Here is a 20,239-nt window from a genome sequence, read left to right on the forward strand (position 1 = left end):
CTTTAGAGTTTGAGGTCAAGGGCATGGTGGAAGAGGAGCTTAGGAAATGCCATGCTGCACAAAATCCCAAGAGCTGACAGGAACCTTCCCAAGGAGCCAGGCTCAGACTCTGGTTCTCCTTCCCCATGCAAGAAGCTCCATGACAGCAGGTTACCCTGCAGGCCTCCCTCACATTCTTGAGTAAAGGTCCTTATCAGTCCCCAGTTCTATGGAGGCCAACTACTTACCAGCAGGCCTGATACTCAGAGCAGGCATTACTCTCCCAGTCACCTATGAATCGGGCCACCCAGCCAAAATAGAGGACATACAGTTAAATTTGAATTTCACATAACATAAAAAATTTAGTATGTCCCAAATATTACACAGAACATACTTACACTAAAAAATCATGTGTCATTTATCTGAAACTCAAAGTGAACTGTACATCTTGTATTTTTATTTGCTAAGTCGGGCAACCCTACCTACGAAGCAGGTAAATCTGCCCTCATATTGACCTGTACACAAGGGCACTGGGGGTCGGGCTGATGCTCTGGGTTTCTGTTGTAAAGGGGCAGACAGTAGGCAAGGGCCAAACTTTAGACCCTTCCCTCCAAACTGCCCCCTCCCTGCTAGCTCAGGCTTTAGCCCCAGGCTGCACTAGCCCCTGTCCCTACAATCAGCTCAAACAGCCTCAGAGCCCCCTGGGCTTCCTCACAGGTTTTGTGGTTGTCATTGGTAGTTCTTAGTATCCAGGCCTTTCACATGTTTCTAAAATTTCTCAGGATTGATCCCGAGGGAAGGAGACAAACCAAGTCCAGCCGGTTGGCCATCCTAGCAGGACCCTGAGCCATGAATTGCTTTTAAAGGACATTGTGTTTATTCACTCTATATGTGATTTATTAAAAGACACCAACATGGAAAGAAGGATGAAAGTAAATAAGTCAAAATAATCATAGTGATTGAGTCTAAAGAATGGGAATTTGGATAATTGCTATTTTCCTTTTTTGTACCTTTCTGCTATGTAAAGATAAACATCTTCATCGCCCCCCACACACATGCTTTTTAAATAAAGTAAAAAAATAAGTTATACTTTATTTAAAAGTAAAAAATACCCCTTTCGTTCCATGCTGAATTCATACATGTTCTCTTCTGCTCCCTTGATCTTACTGTGCGTTCACACCAGCGTAATCACTAGCGCTTCCTATTCCGTGTTGGTTTCTGATACAGCAATTCCTGCTCTTTGTTTGTTTTCAGTCTTTTCTGGTCATTCTTGTGCATTCTGTTGCTGTCAAGTGTCCCTAGGCATCTCAGAGTTTTGTGATGAATGAGAACCCCTTCTCTTGTCATATTTTCTAATTACTAGAAGGCAGTGCCTGAGAATTATTGATTTCTGGACTCACTCATGTCACCACACTTTATCCCAGTTATAATGGTGAGGTTAAATGAGTAAGAGGCAGAACCAGTATCCAAGGACTGACCTCCCTCCTTTCATAAGCTGCCTCTCCCCCAGTGGCTCCCCCAGTGGTCTCGCCCAGGACTCTGGCTCCATCAGCTCCCCCTCTAGCCATGGGGCGAGGTGCAGGAGAGGAGGGACTGACCTGGCCTTCTCCTACCACTCCAGCCCTTCCTGGCTTTGCCTGCCCTCTGGTGGAGGCGCTGCTACCCTGAGGTGCTGCCTGCAGACACCGGAGTGGGCCCCTCACCTAGTTGGGGCATCTGCCCGCATCTGCCAGGTGATGACATCAGCTGGTGATGTCCTCACACACTGAGGGCAAACACCAAGCAGCGCTGCCCTTGAGCTTGAGAATCCCAGCCTACACAGGAAGGAAGAGGAATGACTGCTTTTTCCCAAGCTGGCAAGCTTACTACTCTCTCCTCCCCCAGCTCTGGACTCGGTCCAAGCTTTATTTTCTCTTGCCTTTCCCTGAGAGCCCTTGCTAGTCTATGAAGCCCTATGTCCCCTACTCTGACTTCTCGTTCATTCTTCAGTGATGAAGGAGTGACGAGTGGAATGTGACTGTCTCTAGCTTGTGTTACCTTCGCCTCACAAAATGTCTTCCAAACCCTATATATGTCCTACGTGACTCAGCAACCCAGCAAGGCTACCCAACAATACAGTTTAAGATTAACTGTGGCATAACCAGCTTGTAGAGACAGCAAATAATTTAAAGAAACATAGGTACACTATTAAGTTCATGTTGGATTCAACTGAATCATGTGCCTACCCTTGAAAAAAAATCCCTCTTAGGGGCGCCTGGGTGGCTCAGTTGGTTAAGCGACTGCTTTCGGCTCGGGTCATGATCCTGGAGTCCCGGGATCCAGTCCTGCATCGGGCTCCCTGCTCAGCGGGGAGTCTGCTTCTCCCTCTGACCCTCCTCCCTCTCGTGCTCTCTATCTCTCTTTCTCTCTCTCTCAAATAAATAAATAAAATCTTTAAAAAAAAATCCCTCTTAGCTGGCAGAGCCAGAACACACACACACACACACACACACACACACACACACACACACACACACCAGAAGGAGAGGACAATGTGTGAAAAGTATGAAGGTATGTGAGCCATGGCAGATCCACTTTGAAGAGACTAAGTAGATGTCAGTTCCTTCAAGGGGAAATTTTTAAAGATGTAGGAAAACCATAGTATAAAACTAAATCCTTAAATACTATGATGCCTAAACAACCTTATCAGGGTGCAGAATATAGGTGCTTATCTCACAGAAACGTTAAATGCTCCAGAAAAGCAAACAAACAAACAAAACAAAACAAACATGAAAGAACTCTTTATTGCAGAATCACACCCTCTATATCATTCCAGAAAGAATCTGTAGAAGTCTCACCACTTCTCTGGAGAGAAGATTTCCCTGTGGACCATTAAAGTCCAGAGACCCTTGGATTCTGACTTGAATTCTTCTCGCTGAAATTTAAGTGTATCCGCTGGCGGCTCCAACAATAACCAAGAAACTAGCTGGTCTACCATAATGCCCTTCCCCACTCCCCAAACCTCCTATTCCCCAATTCCCTCATCATATTCATTAGTCTCTGGGCTCACTCCAAGTTGGCCAACTCTTGCTTAATAAACCAGCCCTCAGGGGAAGGGGGGAAGGAAAAACATTTTGACTCATTTCTATAAAAGGAGTTAGCGTCTCTCATTGGCCCGATGGGAGCACATCCAGAATACCCACCAGAGGAAATCATGCAGAGGCCTCTGAGACACCTGCCTGTGGGGTCACAACCCTTTCAGCCCTTTTCCAGCAAGGGAGGTGACAGTAGCCGCCCAGCTGCTCAAATGTAACCTGCATCCCCCACACGGTGCTGGCCCTTTCAGAACTGCTTCATCCCAACTGATTCCAGAAAGATGCTTGGTTTTGCACCCTCGAAGCCCCTGCAAGGCTGCATATCCATCCATTGCCCTCTGAGTGCACACAAGGAAAGCCAGCTAATTCAAAGAGTCCTCTGCTGAGTGGCTTCCTCTAAGAGATGAATATTTTTTTTTTGTAATAGTGAGTCATTATTTTTTTTGTCATTTTTTTACTTTCTGTCTCTGGGCTTTTGACTGTTTATGCCTCTTAATACAGCGCATAGGTACCCCCTCTCCAGGTTACCTTGACTCAATCACTCCCAGCTTAATGGCTCTCAGTTTCCCGACATGATCATCATTGTCACTGTCCTCAGCATCAGTGCGTGCTTATGTGGTGCCCCCCTGGCAGCTGGGTGTCAGGTGGTCCAGCGTGACACCCATCACGAGGCAGGGACTCCTAGGCCACAGCTGGATGCCCCATGGGCCCGACCCTCCAGGGGATGGTGGAAAACACAGACCCACATCCAAAAGTCCCTCCGCATGGAAACTCCCCAGTAAATGATGCATCAGAGCTGTCTCAGTAATACACAGCTTTACAGACAAGGTGGGTGTGTGTTCAGCAGATAAATGCAATCCCATCTTGAGTATCCAGGGATGGATTCACTCTGTGATTTATCCGTGAGAAATGTTAAACCAAGCCAGAGACCCTGGCTTCGCACCACCCCCTCTCTCCCAGAGGGGCCCCAACCGTGCTTTCTTACTGGGGGCTGTGAAATGCAAATGTGGGCAACAGCACAAGGAACCAGGATTCCAGCTCGGCCCCCAACCTCTCCTTGTATGCTCAGGCTGCGTCCTCAGGTGTGAGCCAGAAACGTGGCCTCTGGAGCCCACAGGGAGAGTAAGGCTCCTCTGAAGCCCTCACGGTCCATCCTGTGATCGATCATGCCACGCACTGTCTGAACTGCAGATTTTCAGTTCTGTCCTAGGGCCTCTTATATGACTCTCACTGTGCCACATGTATCCATCTTCTCTTCCTCACAGCCCAGCAGGCCCGCGGCGGGGAGTCATGCCAATGCATACCCAGTGCCCTGGGGAACGTTGTGACATGGGCACGAGCACAGACCCTGTGCAAGGGGACAGGAGACCCCAGCCCTGGTTCCAGCTTTACTTTCAACTTCTTGTGGGACTCCAGGCCTTGCTCTCCTCATCCAGAAATAGGGAACCTCTTGAAGGCGTATTTTCTGGAGCTGAAGTGAACGGCAAGGGCCAGGGGCCTAGACCCCAGATCATGGCCTGGCCTCGGAGGAGGAGGTGTCCCTGCCAGGCGTCCCAATGTTCCCTGTGCACATGCTATGCCTGTTCATATTCATACGGTGACACCCTATCGTAGTGGTTCCTTTCCTTGAGGCAGTGGGGATGACAGCACCCCCTCCTCTGTCATGGCCCAGCACCTAGCACATGGTAGGTCCCGACAAATATTCGATGAAAGAATAAACGAATAAATGAACAGATGCATGTTGGATGAAGGCTCTGGTCAGCAGTGCCTCTCAGACGTGACCGGGAGTGAGAGATGACACTGGAAGGCAAGAAGGAGGGAAGGGCTTCCGTGATGTCCAAGCTTAGGAGACACTGAGGCGGTGCCGAGCCCTGCATGGCTTCCAGCTGTTACTTCCCAGCTGGTGACACACACCCCAGACCTCGACAGCACCCCCGAGCCCTGGAAGGAGCCAGTGGATGGTGTCAACAGCCTCCCTTGGTGCTCCAACCCCCCCAGCCTGTGCCACCTGGCCATGCCACCTGGCCAGAGTTCCTAGGTATTGCATCCTCTGTTCACAGAGGCCCGGGAAGAGTCACAGGGGCATTCTGGTCGTCCCTCACTTTCCTCTCCCAGTGGTGACCCTGTTTGGTAACTCCTCCTCAGTACTAGCCAGAGAGACTTGGTGAAGCACCCTGATCTGGGGAGCAAATGAAGACACTGAAATGGTCAGAGGCGGCGGGCCAAGGCTTTCTTGTCTAAATCCTTGCACCTGCTTTCTGTGGGGGCCCGCAGGGGGGCCCTTGAGACCTTGGCTTTGACCCACCCCCTCCCTCCCGGAGGGGCCCCAACTGTGCTTTCTCACTGGGGGCTGTGAAATGCAAATGTGGGCAACAGCACAAGGAACCAGGATTCCAACTCGGCTACCAGACAGGTTCATCACCTTCAGACAGTTCTTGTCCTGGGTCCCCTCATCGCTAAGGCTCCTTTGGGCTCCGAAGGCCCGACTCTACTCCTTCATGTCACTTCTCTCCCCAGTGGGGGAGAGTGGCCGCCATGTTGCCTCGAGACTGTTGTTTGGTGAATGTTCTTAAGACACGCGTGTCCATGTGTTCATGCTTTGCACGCGCACATCCATTGGGTGTGTCTGAAGAACTTGGTTGTGGAGGGAAGGGGCTGTTCCACCTTCACTTAAACACAAGCTTGAATGAAAGAGCACCCCATTTTGTTGCTAAAAGTGGCTGAAGGGGACTTGAGGGCTGCCTGCCCACGTGCGCAAGGCACGCACCTGCCCGTCAGGTCTGGGCCCCAGGGAAAGGCCTGGCTATGTCAGCTGTAGAAGGAAGCACATCAGGCGAGGTCTGGCCGTGAGCAAGGAGATGTCCCGAGTTGTGAATCTTGGTGGTCTCTTGAGAGTGACTGGCATATCTAGTGCCCTCCAGACAGCAGTTATTGCCACAGAATGCAGGGGGAAGGGGGCCGTGGGCTGGAGGGTCTGACCCCCTTGGAGGCAGGCCAGGTGGCGCCTTTTAGAGGTCCCAAACATGAAGGAAGCCGGCTGCCCTGGCACGAACCAATAGCCCAGGCGGGAAACGGGTTCTGGTTGTGATGTCTCTGGCAGCACCACAACAGAATTCCTTCTCTCCGCTCAGCCCCTGGGAGTTGTAAACTGGCAGAGCCATGTGTGACTGTCCCCCCAGACAGCCTTAGCTCCCCTCCTCTTTCAGCACATACTCCAGGGGGAAGGCATTGTGTCTGCTTAGTTCACTGCTGTAACTCCCGTGCCTAGAAGAGTGAACATCTGGCACCCAGTAGGTGCTAATAAATAGTTACTAACTAAAGGAGAGGTCCATCCCAGTGTATTGTGGGATTGGGGGCAGGTGGTTTGGGGCCTGCGTCCTCTGAGATTGTACTCAGGGACTTGGCTCTGTGCCTCAAAACAGTCTGCTCTAAGGAGTTACCTAATCCCCTCTGTCCGCATCCAGCCTGCCCTTCCTTCTCTGGCCTTGGCCTGGTTGGAAGCCAAAGCTTCTTGGTGGGCCCCCACCCCACCTTATCCCACCCCAACTCCCTCGGCCTTGGGAGGCATGCCTCCGTGCCTTCCTCTCTTCCTCCACTGATTTCCACAGACCTGACTGCCACCCCAGCCTGGTCTCCTTGAAATCTACCACCACCAAGGACCTCAGTGTCCTTCTGGGGATGGGAGAGCCTGCCCTGAGCAGGACAGGGAACAGCCTGAAGCAGCAGAGTGCATACTATGGCTCTTGATCCACCACTCCCCAAAACCTCAAGAAAATTCCTCTGGACAGACCCAGGAACACCAAGTTGTAGGAACTCAGGAGAAGTGGAGAACAGAGAAGAGTATGTAGCTCTTCTCTAAACTAGACAACCTAACTTGGGTGAACTTCTGCCACAGTTCCATATAGGGTGCTAGGAGGCAAGTCGGGGTGGGGGGAGAAAAACACCCTTAACCCTCTTGGGTAAGCTAGCTCCCAGACCACCAGGAAACCAGCAGGCTTGCAGGTCACTGTGTTTTTCCACAAAAACACAGTGACCTGCAAGCCTGCACAGGTGGTCTCAGGAAACAAGCAGAAAGCGGTCAGGACTGGCGTGCAGTTAATCTGAGAAGCCTCCTTGGGGGTGAGTTTTAGGCAGAATTATAAAGGAGGTGAACATCAAAACGGAAAGGAAAGAAGAAGGTATTAATAGTCTCAAGTTTTGAGGTTTTAAAGGGGACGGTGACACAGGCTGTCAGGGACGCTAAGGTGTCCCCAGCATTCATGTGGACATCGTTCACTGGGGAAAAGGTCACAATAAAGGTCAAAGGCCACAGAAGAGGGAGTGAAAGAAGAGAAGTGAAAGACTTCCCCATTTCCATCTATGTCACCGAAGTCAGTGAGTGAGACAGTCTAGATCCGGAAACAACAGTCCAGGTGGAAAAATGAGAGAGAGGAGGGAGGGAAAGAAGCGGGCAGCCCCAGACACGAGGCAGATGGAAATGCAATGAGAGGTAATGCCTGGGAATAGGGCTCCCTGGAGAGGGCATGGGAAAGAAAGGAAGGACCCAGGCAGGAAGGCAGACTGGGGTCAGCTCCCGCCAGGAAGGGTGAGGGGAGAAAGTGGAGGTGGCCCCCATTCCCATGGGCTACGGCACTCCCTAAGCCTCTCCACCGGTCTCTGTTCCATGGAAAGCTCTGAAGGGTTTACTCAGCACAGGTCAGGAAACAAATGTCTCTTCTCTGGGAGAAAGATTATCATGCGATGCATACAGAAAACAAAGACAATTATTCTTTCCGCCCCAGACGGATGCACCACCCGGCTCAGACCTGGGCGCCCCGGCAGCCTGGTGAGAGAACGCTGCTCCTCTCACCCTGTATCAACACAAGCTATGATTCATAGGTTCCCTGTGAAAACTGAGACTCTCGAACAATCTCTCAACAGAGGAGAGCTCCCCCCGCCCCTGCCCGCCTCAGCCGCAAGGAGGAAATAGCTCCGCAAACAAGTGCCAAGCTGTCATTCCAGGCCGGTGAGCGTTGGCTAGCCCATCATTCCACATGTGTCTCTGAAAGGACACCCGTGTGGGAAGACCATGGAATCTGGCTCTGCTTCTCCATAGCTGGGCACCACTGGTTTGCTAAATTTACCATTCAAGGATTCAGTTTCCGGAAACTGAATACATTTCCGTTCCTCTCTCGCTCTGCTAGCTTTCGAAACCACTGCAAGGAGCAAGCGGTCAGCAAGAGAAAAGAAAATCTAACAATTTCTCTGGCTGTCCCCAGGATAGAGGCAGGGGGATGAGATGCAGAAAAGGGGGAGACCAGGAGCTTGCAGGCTTCCTATCAGTGTCCACTGACGGGGATGTAGGGCTCAGTCCACAAGACTAACAGTGAAAACAAGGCAAATGTCTTGGGCGCCCTCCACTCAGTGCAACCACTGAAGCTCTCCCGATGAAGACTGAAAGCCAGGGATCCCCGGCCTTCAGCCAGAGTGGCCAGTCTGGGAAGCTTTTGGAATAAGGCAGTCTCAGACAGAGCTGGGAGGCAGTTTATGGTACACCACCTTTGTATAAATTAACGAACTCCAATTCTGTCTTCCTACTAGGACCACAAGCCTTTTATTAAAGGAAAAGAACGTGTATGTTGCTTCTTTCAAAATCCCCACCAGCCTTGCCACGGGAAGGACACGCGGCGGGTTCTCCGCTCATGTGTTTGATGGCACCAGAGGGACAGGAGACTGGACAAATGTTTCCTCAGCAAACACGTGTCCTAGGCATTGCAACAGTTATTTTCCCACATGAATCCTCATCACAAACCCCACTTTACAGACACCCAAACTGAGGCTGCGGAAAGGTTCGCGCCTGGTGCGGGGTCTCACGACTAGTAAGTCGTGGGGCTGGGACTCAAACACATCCTCCCACACTCACAACTTCCCTCCACAGCAGACACAGGGGCTGGTCCCGAGAGTCCCACAGCGGAGCAGACAGGATGTATGTGTGCGTATGCACGTGTGTGTGCGCACACACTCCTGCTCCAGGAAATCAGGCGTGACCTACATGATAGAGAAGGAAGCTTATGAGGAAAACAAAGGGGCAATCAAAACTGGGTGGTGTCCTGAGAAAGATGAATGTGGAGCAGGAGTTTTAGGACCTGGAAGGACAGCGTGGGGCAGGGGACACAGCGGGCACTTGCTGAGAAAAGGCTCAGGAGCAGGAAGCACAGCTGGGGAAGAGGTAGGCCTGGGAAACAGGGAATCGCGGGCACTTGTTTTGACACACGATGTTTGCACAGGAGGGAGTGGGTCCCAGGCCTAAGAAAGTGGCTTAGAAACAAGGCAGTGTTTTTAGAGCCCATTAGGAGATGCATGATTAGGACATGACTGAAAGCAATTAGCGTGCTTCTCATTCGTCTGCTGATCAAGTTGCGACTGGAAAGGAGTTTCCACGTGGGGGAGGGATGCCAGGGAACCAACCAGTGGCCTTGACACTGTCTCAGAGGGGCGCTGAGCGTGAGCTCAGGGCTGGCGAATGCCTGGGGGATGCCATCAGAGGCCTCCCTCGGCTGCACTCCGCCCCTCCCGCAGGCCCATAAAAGCCAAGGCGGCCCCGGGCTCCCCAGGTGCCCCGTCTTCTCCATCCCCCAGCGCACACGCCCGTGTCAGGAGCTCTCCTTGCCAGCCTCGCTCAGCCACCATGTCCAGGCAGTCCAGCATCAGTTTCCAGACCGGCAGCCGCAGGAGCTTCAGCACGGCCTCAGCCACCACCCCAGCGGCCGGCCGCTCCCGCTTCAGCTCCGTCTCGGTGGCCCGCTCCGCAGGAGGCGGTGCGGGGCTGGGCAGGATGAGCAGCGCTGGGGCGGGCTTCGGGAGTCGCAGCCTCTACAACCTGGGGGGCACCAGACGGGTCTCCATCGGGGGGTGCGGCAGCAGCTTCCGAAGTGGCTTTGGTGGCAGGGCCAGCAGCGGGTTCGGGGTCAGCAGTGGATTTGGCTATGGGGGCACAGGCGGAGGAGGCTACGGGGCCTCAGGCTTCCCCGTGTGCCCCCCTGGAGGCATCCAAGAGGTCACCATCAACCAGAGCCTCCTGACTCCCCTCAACCTGCAAATCGACCCCACCATCCAGCGGGTGCGGAAAGAGGAGCGGGAGCAGATCAAGACCCTCAACAACAAGTTTGCCTCGTTCATCGACAAGGTGAGCCGGGGGGCTGCATGTGCGCCGTTGGGGTCGGGTGGCAAGAACTCTTGGAGAGACCCCCCCCGCCGCCCCGCGCATGGACAGGGAGCAGTAACGCAACGGCCTCCCTGTGGAAAAACGCATCCACTCAACAAGTACCTCGCAAGTGGCGCCAGATGGCCCACAGGACCTTGTGGAAATTTCCCTCATCCTCCCTGCGAGACACATGGTTGGTTCAGCCAACACAGAGGGAAGAATGAAGTTGTTCTCCACAGGAGGAGTTTCCACTGAGCAAACTAGCCTCACCCAGTGCAAGTGTTGTCAAGACACTCAATCCAAGAGTAGAGTCTCCCCCTAGAGACCTCCAAGCCCACCACACCAGTTCTAGGGAAGCCTCAGAGAATGGTGAGGTAGCTTCGAGGGCTTTCTCATTCTGATTTGGAGTTGTCAATTATATAGCTGACAGATGGTTATCAGGTGAAAGGTGGATTTTTCTTCTCTCCCTTATTAGTTGGAGTGTCTGGCTCTGCCCCCCAATATCTCAAGATTTCGTTCTCCCTCCCACCAGGTGAGGTTCCTGGAGCAGCAGAACAAGGTCTTAGAGACCAAGTGGGAGCTCCTTCAGGAGCAGGGCTCCAAAACGGTGAGGCAGAACCTAGAGCCCTTCTTCGACACCTATATCAATGACCTCCGCCGGCAGCTGGACAGCGTCACCACAGAGAGGGGCAGGCTGGACGCTGAGCTGAGGAACATGCAGGACGTCGTGGAAGATTTCAAAGTTAGGTAAGGGGAAGACGGGCTTCTGGTCACACACAGTCGTCCCAGGACTCCTTTTTGTAAGGACCAGCGAAGTGCAAAGCAGCAAATACCAGTGGCAGCAGGGAGGTTTGGAACTTGAAGTCATCATCCCATGATCGGGAAGACAGCATGGTGTAGGGTAACAAAGGGACTCTCATCTCATGCATCACTATTAACAAGAAGCCTAGTCTAACCTGTCCACATGACCGCAAAGGGATGTCTGCATCATCTAAAATAACATGGCTACTCTGGAAAGCATAAGACCATTTTACAGCCAGAATATTCTTTTACTTTGCTGGCACAGGCCCTATTATTGAGCTGGTACATTCCCAGTGTAAGCGAGGCAATCATCCTGGGGGAGGCAAAATCTGGCCATCATCCAGGCTGCAGTAGGTGAGGTATCCAACAAAAAGGGATAGTCCCCCCCCCCAAACCCATAGCTGCTTTACCCTTGGTTTCTGAGTTAGAGCCACTCTTATTTACTAAAAGTACGCAGATCATACACACAGCTGCTCTGAGGTTCAGTGAAAATACATCAAAATCTACCAGGAACCGTTTCCTTTCTGAACAAGCAAAATTGGCCCCACAGTTCCAGCAGCCACTTGAGGCAGCAACATTTGTGAAAGACTGCAATTGTGCATCTCTAATAAGATGGAGTCATAAGTGCATATTGCTATTCCCATAAGTTCCATGCTCACCTTCTAGTCTTACAAGAGGAAGAGGAAGAGGAAGAAGAAGAAGAGAAAAAAAAACTTCTGGCAGAAGAAATGATTCCCCTTTTATAGAGGGAGAAATAGAGGTTAAGTGAATCACCCCAAGTTGCGCACAGGTCAGTGGAAGAGCTAGAAAGGATTTGGGGTGTCTTAACTCTTGCTACACCAGAAACGCTCCTCAGCCAGGGAAGAGTTCAGCTGCACACTTGCTCAACAGCACGCCCCCTCTCCTCTGTGCTTACAGGTATGAGGACGAAATTAACAAGCGCACCACTGCCGAGAATGAGTTTGTGGCCCTGAAGAAGGTGGGTGTAAATGTCTCTCAAAGGAGAAGATTCGAAACTGAATCTTGGAGTGTGCAGTGACTTGGCCCATGGGACTCCCAAGAAATGGCACATAACCCTTGAGAGTATCTGGAGAGCTCAAATCTGCCAAAATCCTCCCTCTGTATTTATGGCCCCCTGACCCTGCTAGGGTTTCTGTTAGCTCAGGGGACTCAAGCCCCCAGTTCTCTGAAATCACCCACCCCAACCCCAAGCCCCAGACTCAGAGTTGGCTAAAATCTAACCTGGAAGGACCAGGGAGGAGTCAGTCTGCCCAGCTTCTTCTGGACTCACTGCTTGGGGCTGGGGTCTCAGAGGAGCACCCTGTGCTGTTGTTCTAGGATGTGGATTCGGCCTACATGAACAAGGTGGAACTGGAGGCCAAGGTCAACTCTCTGACTGATGAGATCAACTTCTTCCGGATGCTCTTTGAGGCCGTAAGAGCCTACAAATGTTTTTGTCCCTCCTAGGTCTGGAGCCTGGAAAGAAAAGGATGCTGCAGAGAATGTCATCTACATGGCGCCTCCAGCCAGCATCTTGCCCCAGAGGCTCAAAGTTGGGGCTTGGGTGGTCATGGGCACCTGGGAGAACTGCTTGAAATCTTGTCACACTAAACCCTACTCCTGCTCTGAGGCTGCCCCCCCCCCTCCCCACAGCATAGCAAGCAGGGAGTGCCAATTCTCGAATCCCAGGGCCTTGGGTAGCATTCCCAAGGAAACGAGACACACCTCTCCCTCTCCCCTTCCAGAAAAGCTCAGAAAAGGCAAGTTGCCCCTCAGCTCCTTGGTCAGGGTGCTCCTTGCCCTCTGAAGATGCCTCATTCTGGGCACTGCCACTGTGAAGGCAGAGACCTGGGTCTTTGAAGGGGAGAGAGAAGTAGAGAGTGACGAAGTCACACTGTACAGGGAGAAGCAGGGTCCCCAAACTCACTGTATCCTGAAGGACCCTTTTATGCTGGCATATGAATCAACATATGTCATAGTCAACTCAATATAATCTGGACCAGAGAACATTGACCCACTCTTCATACTCAGGGAAAACACACAGGTGGGGGTCTTGAGAAGCTATGCTGGGAGACACACCCCCATCGCACTGATCTGTGACCCAGGAACTTCTCAGGGCTCAACATGGGAGTCCCTAAATGGCTTCGAGTGCCCAGAGAAGGGTTGGAAGAGTCCCTGCTAGGGATGACCTAGACGGGTAGTCAGTCGTGTGATTTCAAGAACCTTTCTTTTTATGCCTTGGTGATGCTGAGTTTTCTGGTTCCACAGGAGCTGTCCCAGATGCAGAGCCATGTCAGTGACACGTCCGTGGTGTTGTCCATGGACAACAACCGGAGCCTGGACCTGGACAGCATCATCGCCGAGGTCAAGGCCCAGTACGAGGATATCGCCAACCGCAGCCGGGCCGAGGCCGAGTCCTGGTACCAGACCAAGGTGAGCTTGGAACCTCTATGATAGGTTCCAAGACCAGTGTTATCTGAAGCCCTGAATAATCATTTAACTCTTAGCCACAAGCATCAGGAATACATGAGCATTTCTGTCTCTTTCAACATGGCCAAAGTGTCTGGTGCTATGAAAAATCAACTTGAAATTAGTGTAGAAACCCAACCATACACACGAACATGTAGTCAAGCAATGTTGGGTGCTCAGGACAGCCCTCGTCCCCATATCACTTATGATCTGGTTGGGCCTGGGTGAGACTCCATAACAACCAAGGACTAGTCATACAGCTATTTCTAGATGGCTTATTTATTCAACACCTATGTGTTAAGCAGGGTTACAGAGTTGTAAATAAATAAACTGTTTATTTTTGGTCTGAGAGATCAGGAAATAAATGGAGGGGTCGTGGAAGGGAAAAGACCATGTTAATTAAAAGCTTCCAAGAAGAGTTGGGTCCTCCTTCCCTTGGGAAGCATCCAGGGACAATAGATTGCCAAGGATGGGGGAGGTATTTAAGGCTGAACAAGCAGTCCTGTGGGGACTGGAAGGCAGAAATGAGCACTTTGCGAAGCGAAAGACTCTATATCAAGAAGAGGGGGGTCGGGATGACCATGGAGAGCTACTGTCCAAAGTCACAGATGGCCAGAAGAAGGTTTGGCGTTGGAGGGTGTAGTAGACTGGATAGTCCAATCCATGAGATCAGCTCCCTGCCCAGTGCAGACCCCTCTCAGGGCCAGCTGCTCACCTACATGTGGCTTCCATCCTTCGCCCTGCTGTGTGCACTGCCTTGGTCCCTACCACTGCAACAGGGTAGGAAGGAAGAGGGTGTCAGGGGCCAGGGATGCACAACGCAGAGGCACGCCCCCTGCAGAGGCAGAGGCAGATGGTAAGTGGAGGTGAGATGTGCCTAAGTTGAAATTTACAGTGGTTGAAATTTATAGTGAACCATTCCTTTTGTAGGCAGGGCCTCTTGTTCCCTTAAACCATGTGTATCTAGAAACGGAGGAGCTGGGCCACTCAGCACTTTCAAAGCCAGCCAGATCTTTACTTGGTCAGGGGCTCTTCTTCCCTGGGAAAGGTGTGGGCAGGAGACAGGGGTGTTTGTTTCTCGTACAATTACATCCTGGATATGCACCACTAGGCAGAGAGCTCCCTCAGATGGGGGATTTTGTTACAAAGTCTTCAGAACTGTGGCCCCTCCAGCCTGGCTCCATCTAACACCGATTCCCTGCACCTCTCCCCTGCTCCCCCAGTACTGACGTCTGGAGGGAAACCAAAATTCATGGTCACATGGGTCTGGATGTATGCCCCATGACCGGGATCCCCAAAGGACACTGACCAAGTCACCTTGTCACTCCTAGAGCTCACCATGCTCCTTCCTGCCCCAGGGTCTTCACACAGGCTGTCTCCCCTGCCTGGAATGTTCCCTCCCCAGCCTATCACTTTGGCCATTCCTTCCCATCCTTCAGCACGCAGCTCGAGCACCTCTATCTCTGGAAGGGCTCTCCCGACCCCCACCCCACAACTCCATATCTGGGTCAGATTCCTTTGTTACACTACCTGTTCATTTCCTAAGGGGCACTCATCCCAGTTTGGAACTATAAATTCAATAATATTTCATTAACATCTATCTCCCCCAATAAACTGTAAGCAGGGGTCTGATGATGCTCTCCATGATACTCCCAGAGCCTAGCACGTGCCTGGCAAGTAGATGTGCCTAAGAAACACCACCCAAATGAATGAGTGAGGGAGTGTGTGAATGATCAGCGAATGGGTGGGCCAGGCTGTGCACACGCAGAGTACACAGCCCAGGTGTTTGATGAGGGGACTGACTCTGCTCTAATTCCATCAGTACGAGGAGCTGCAGGTCACAGCCGGCCGGCATGGGGATGATCTCCGAAACACCAAGCAAGAGATCTCTGAGATGAACCGGGTGATCCAGAGGCTGAGAGCCGAGATCGACAGCGTCAAGAAGCAGGTAGAGTTTTGGCAGGGCCGAGAGCTCCTTGCACACTCATTTCTCCCGGGTCATTCCATCATGCTTCCAGGACTCCTGCCCAAGACACGCCACACCTCCAGGGGCTGTCAGTAAGGCTCGTGACTTCCTCCTTTTCTTATAGTGTTCCAGCCTGCAAACGGCCATTGCTGACGCAGAACAGCGTGGAGAGCTGGCCCTCAAGGATGCACGGGCCAAGCTAGTGGAACTGGAGGAGGCCCTGCAGAAGGCCAAGCAGGACATGGCCCGGCTGCTTCGCGAGTACCAGGAGCTCATGAACGTCAAGCTGGCCCTGGACGTGGAGATCGCCACCTACCGCAAGCTGCTGGAGGGCGAGGAGTGCAGGTGGGGACAGATGGGGCGGGGGGGACAGATGCAATTATCCATTGCAGCTAAGCAAGCATTCCTAAGGGCTCAGGTTGCTGCAGCCCCCTCCTCTCCTGGAAAAGGGAGCAAAATGCAGATAGAATTGGGCTATGAGAGAAAAAAAAAAACAAAAACAGGTACAATTTCTTTCTGGGCCAGTAAATCATTATCAAATGCCCTTATTTGAAGTACAACTGCTTTTCGTACTCCATAGAAATCTAGGATCTGATCAGGTCCTAAGTAATCAAATTCTATCAGCAATTGGGTTATGTGGCAGGTCTGGATATATGGTACGAAAGGCTCTGGGCTGAGAATAAATTGTCCCAGGATTTGGGCAGACAGGCCTACCACTAACTAACTACGTAACCTCAGGAAAGCCAGTACCCTTTCTCTGGTCCTCACATTCTTCAGTGATGGAATAAAGAGGCCAAATCATCTGATCTCCAAAGCTCAGTGGGAGCTTTGTGTTCTGCTGATTACCAGCTGTGTGACCGAGGGCAAATTACTTTACCTTTCTGTTCCTCACCCGTGAAATGAGGATACATACCATGCTTTCTATCCCATATGTTATTAAGAGGGTTAAAATAAGGGAATACGCATGAAGTTCTTAGAACAATGCACGACACACAAGTGTTTGAAAAATGCCAGAGATCATTCAGTTTAGTGGCCAAAGATACGGGCTTTGGAGCCAAAGGAGTCTGGCTTCAAATCTTGCTTTGTGATCATGGGCAAGTTAATTAACCTCTCTGAGCTTCAGTTTCCCCATCCATCAAACCCACTTAACGGGGTCATGGAGAGAATTAAGTGGCATAATGTAGGTAACAGGTATGTACCTACAGGTATGTAGTCCTTTTTAATGTTCTAAGTCCGTGTTTATGAATGAAGGCCAGTTCTGTCCTTAGCATGCAAAAGCAAAATTACTCCTCTTGCTACAATAACAGGCTGATTATTGTTATTGTTATGTTTATGACTCAGACTCCTCTCCACACCTCTAATCACCCCAGCACTGCCCCATGCATGACAACAGTCCATTGTTGAGAGAGAAATCTTGTTCCTTAAGGAGCCCTCCCTTCCCAACCGACCTTAGTGTACGATTAGCTTTAATTTTCTCCAGGAGTCTACCCAGTTTGAACCAAAAAAAAAAGTATTTCTGAGATTACAGGTTTTCCTCCTAGGAACCTCAAACTCCGCATTATGTCATTCTTTAGATTATTTTTAATACTACTAGTATTTAAATAATTTCAACCTCCACTTACTGCTGCAATAAAAATAATAAAGGGTTTTTCAGTGCACTTAATTGCAAAAATGTGATTTCAAATGCCCATGAGCTGCTGGACATAATAGTAACGTTCCTTCTGCCCCCTCCCCCTGATCAGGCTGAGCGGAGAGGGCGTTTCTCCAGTTAACATCTGTGAGTATGACATCCTCTGTGTCAGTTGGTGTGCATGTGGTTGGGGCAGGGGAGTGGCATTGTGCGGGAGGCCGGAGGGCATGCATGACCTCACGGATAGGGTCCATTTTGAGGTTTGAGGTCTTGAATTCGTTAAAAGGAGAGCCATATTAGGAGTTTTGTTTGTTTTTTTTTTTAGGAGAGAGTCTTTAGTGTCCCAATTCTTACCTCTTTGCAAGGGACAGAGCACCACAGAGGGGCTGAGAGGAGTTTGCTGTGACCCTTCTGCATGGGTCTAGAAGACCCACAGTTTCCACCCACCCCCCGGGGATCCCACACCTTTCCCTCTGGGATGCGAGTCTAGTTCAGACATGAGCATTCACGGCAGACAGGATTTATAAAACCCTGGTGTGCCCTCAGTCTTTGGAGGGAGCCTCCACGCTGGGCCCAAGGGCATGGCCAGGAAGGCCACCACTTCCTGAATGGTGTGGGGAGAAGCCCTGCCGCTCTGTTTTACTCTGCAGAGTATAACAGCAGAAGGTTACCCGGGTTTTTCAAGGCAGAGAGAGCACGTAAGGGCAGGTGGGTGTAGCTGCTCGGGAACAGGAGAGGCGTTAGCAAGCTGGCGCAGCCCCATGCCACTAAGGGCAGAAGTCACTCTCAGAGCTCACTGCTGGCATTGTGAGGCCGACAGGGATGACTTTTACAGCTTGCGTCCTACAAGTGAGTTTGGTTTTCTTGATGCGGGATTCACAAAACCAATGATTGTACTCACCGATGATTCTAGAAGGCAGAGCCCTCTGAACTACCCAGCTGTCCTCCTTCGCTGATATCCTTGTCTAGCGGCCCCCAAGACCCTCAAAGCTAGTTTTGGGGACAGCTGCCATAACCTCTGAAGTTCCCTTTCTCTTGAAAGCGCCTGAAAGTCCGTGTTTGTTATCTAGGGCTGCCACATCGCAGTACCACAAACTGGGGGGCTCCAAACCAGAGAAATGAACTGTCTCACACTTCTGGAGAGCTCTTAGTACTCCCTGCCCTGCATCCTGCCAATCTCTGGCTCTGTGATCACATGGCCCTTTCGCTATGTGTCTGTCTTCATGTGGATACCTTTCCTCTTCTTATAAGGACAGGAGTCCTATTGGGTAGGGCCCTCCCTAATGATTTTATCTTAACTGGATTCCATCTAAAAGATCCCATTGCCAAATAAGGTTGCATTCACAGGTATTAGAGGTGAAGACTTCAACATATTTTTTGGAGGACACAATTCATTCTGTAACAGTCCATTTTTATTTCAGTTTCCCTTCTGAAGAGCCCAGTGTAGGGTACTGGGTGTTGAAGGTGATGGGTGGTTATAAAAGTTAGGAAAAGAGCAGATGTGGAGGAGGAGAATGGGAGCAGAGTTGGCTGGCCAATAGATCATCTGTCACTTGGTCTAGCAAGATTACTCCAGCCCCACTCTGGGATTCAGGGTGCAGAGGCTGGGGACACCGAGGGAAGTGCGTACGTGCCCCCACCACCCCCCGCCCCGAGAAGAAAGAGAGACACCAGAGCCAGGCCCACAGAGGGAGATGGGGACAGAGTGGCAGGGAGTGTGATGGGATCAAAGGGAAGGGCACGTGGACCAGAATCGCTTCCTGGAGGCCAGAAGTCTCCATTAAGTTCTAGAAGGAAAAGCGAGGCGCCCAGTGGCAGAGAGGAGGCAGGAAGCCATTCCAGACAGGCAGCGTGCCCAGCATTATGGCCCAGGGAAAACCAGGCTCTGAGCATAGGCTAGAGCTCTCACTGAGTAGGTGGGGAAGCTGGAAGGACGCAAACAGCTGCCTGACCAGACAACACATCCCCACCCCACGGACTTTGGGGCACAGGCCCTGACACTCCAGGTGCCCTGGGTTCTGACCCTGTGTCCTGTCTTCCGGCAGCTGTGGTCACCTCCACCGTTTCCAGTGGCTACGGCGGTGGCGGCAGCATTGGAGGCGGAAGCCTGGGTCTCGGCGGGGGCAGCGGCTACTCCTTCACCACCAGCACTGGGCACAGCCTGGGTGCGGGCCTGGGCGGCTCCAGCTTCAGCGCCAGTAGCAGCCGGGGCCTTGGGGGCAGTGGCTCCGGGGTCAAGTTTGTCTCCACCACATCCTCCAGCCGGAAGAGCTACAAGCATTAAGTGCAGCCAGCCCGCTCCCCCACCCCTGCCCCGAAGCCTGCCCGCTTGCTGACCTGGCCTGTCTACGCTTGCAGACAGGATACCTGGTCCTTCTTCTTCTCCCCTGGCCCACTTGTGCTGCCGGGAAGGAAGCCTGGCGTCCTGGCTAAACCCCATTCCCCAGCTTAAGCCAGCCTCCGCCCTCCTGACAGGCCCCAGAGTGCTCCCCCACCCTCTCTGTGCTGACGCCCGCCCTCTTTCAAGAGTCACATTGGGCTTATCTTGTGGAGACCCTCTCTTCAGCTCCTCCTTCTTCCTCCCCACCTTCCAGATGCAGAGATGGGAAGTGGGTGTTTTCCAGGCCGTCTCAATGCCAGGTTGGCAGGCCCCCTGTCTCACGGGGCTCATAAGCTGCCTGCGAGGAGTGCGGGCTCTCTCTCTTCCCTCCCTGGGAGGCGTCTATTAAATGCACGTGTAATGTGTTTGGTGTCCAGCCCTCTCTGTTTGGCATGGTGATGCAGCACAGAACGATCCGCCTCTCCGAGCCACAAAGAGTGCCCAGAGTACATCAGATCTTCCCTGCTTCCCGAATGAAGAATGCTGGGCTGGGGAGATGGGAGGGATGAAGAGGGGCAGACTGCCAGCCAGACTCCATCCTGGTGTTTCTGCCCACTTCCTCCTGTCTCTTGTTGGGATGCGTTCTTTGAGAAGCCCAAGCCCCTGGGCAGCTCTGTCCGTCCTCCCGACTCTGTATGTCATTCAGGGCGATACCATCCCCTCCCAAACCCTAACTGTTTTCTGAGGACACTGACGTAGGGTGGGCAGCCCAGCCCTCCTCCAGCAAAGGGGCTGATTGTTCCCTGACAGCTTCAAA

General features: G+C 51.9%; 1 protein-coding gene across 2 annotated transcripts; it reads left to right on the forward strand.

Moving 5' to 3' along the window:
* Positions 1-9,720: 9,720 nt before the first annotated feature.
* On the forward strand, positions 9,721-19,808 carry LOC113921563 (keratin, type II cytoskeletal 75). 2 transcript variants are annotated; one of them, XM_027592382.2, is made up of 9 exons: positions 9,721-10,218; positions 10,769-10,983; positions 11,956-12,016; positions 12,376-12,471; positions 13,306-13,470; positions 15,329-15,454; positions 15,597-15,817; positions 17,215-17,279; positions 19,148-19,808. In XM_027592382.2, the coding sequence occupies exons 1-9, from the start codon at positions 9,721-9,723 to the stop codon at positions 19,384-19,386; spliced, it is 1,686 nt and encodes a 561-aa protein (XP_027448183.1). In that variant the 3' UTR covers positions 19,387-19,808. The 2 variants fall into 2 exon arrangements, with proteins under 2 accessions (XP_027448183.1, XP_027448184.1); XM_027592383.2 differs by having other exon boundaries at positions 17,215-17,249.
* The last annotated feature ends 431 nt before the right edge of the window (positions 19,809-20,239 follow it).

The sequence above is a fragment of the Zalophus californianus genome, chromosome 9 (genome assembly GCF_009762305.2).
Source record: "Zalophus californianus isolate mZalCal1 chromosome 9, mZalCal1.pri.v2, whole genome shotgun sequence".
In the NCBI taxonomy this organism is placed as follows: Eukaryota; Metazoa; Chordata; class Mammalia; order Carnivora; family Otariidae; genus Zalophus; species Zalophus californianus.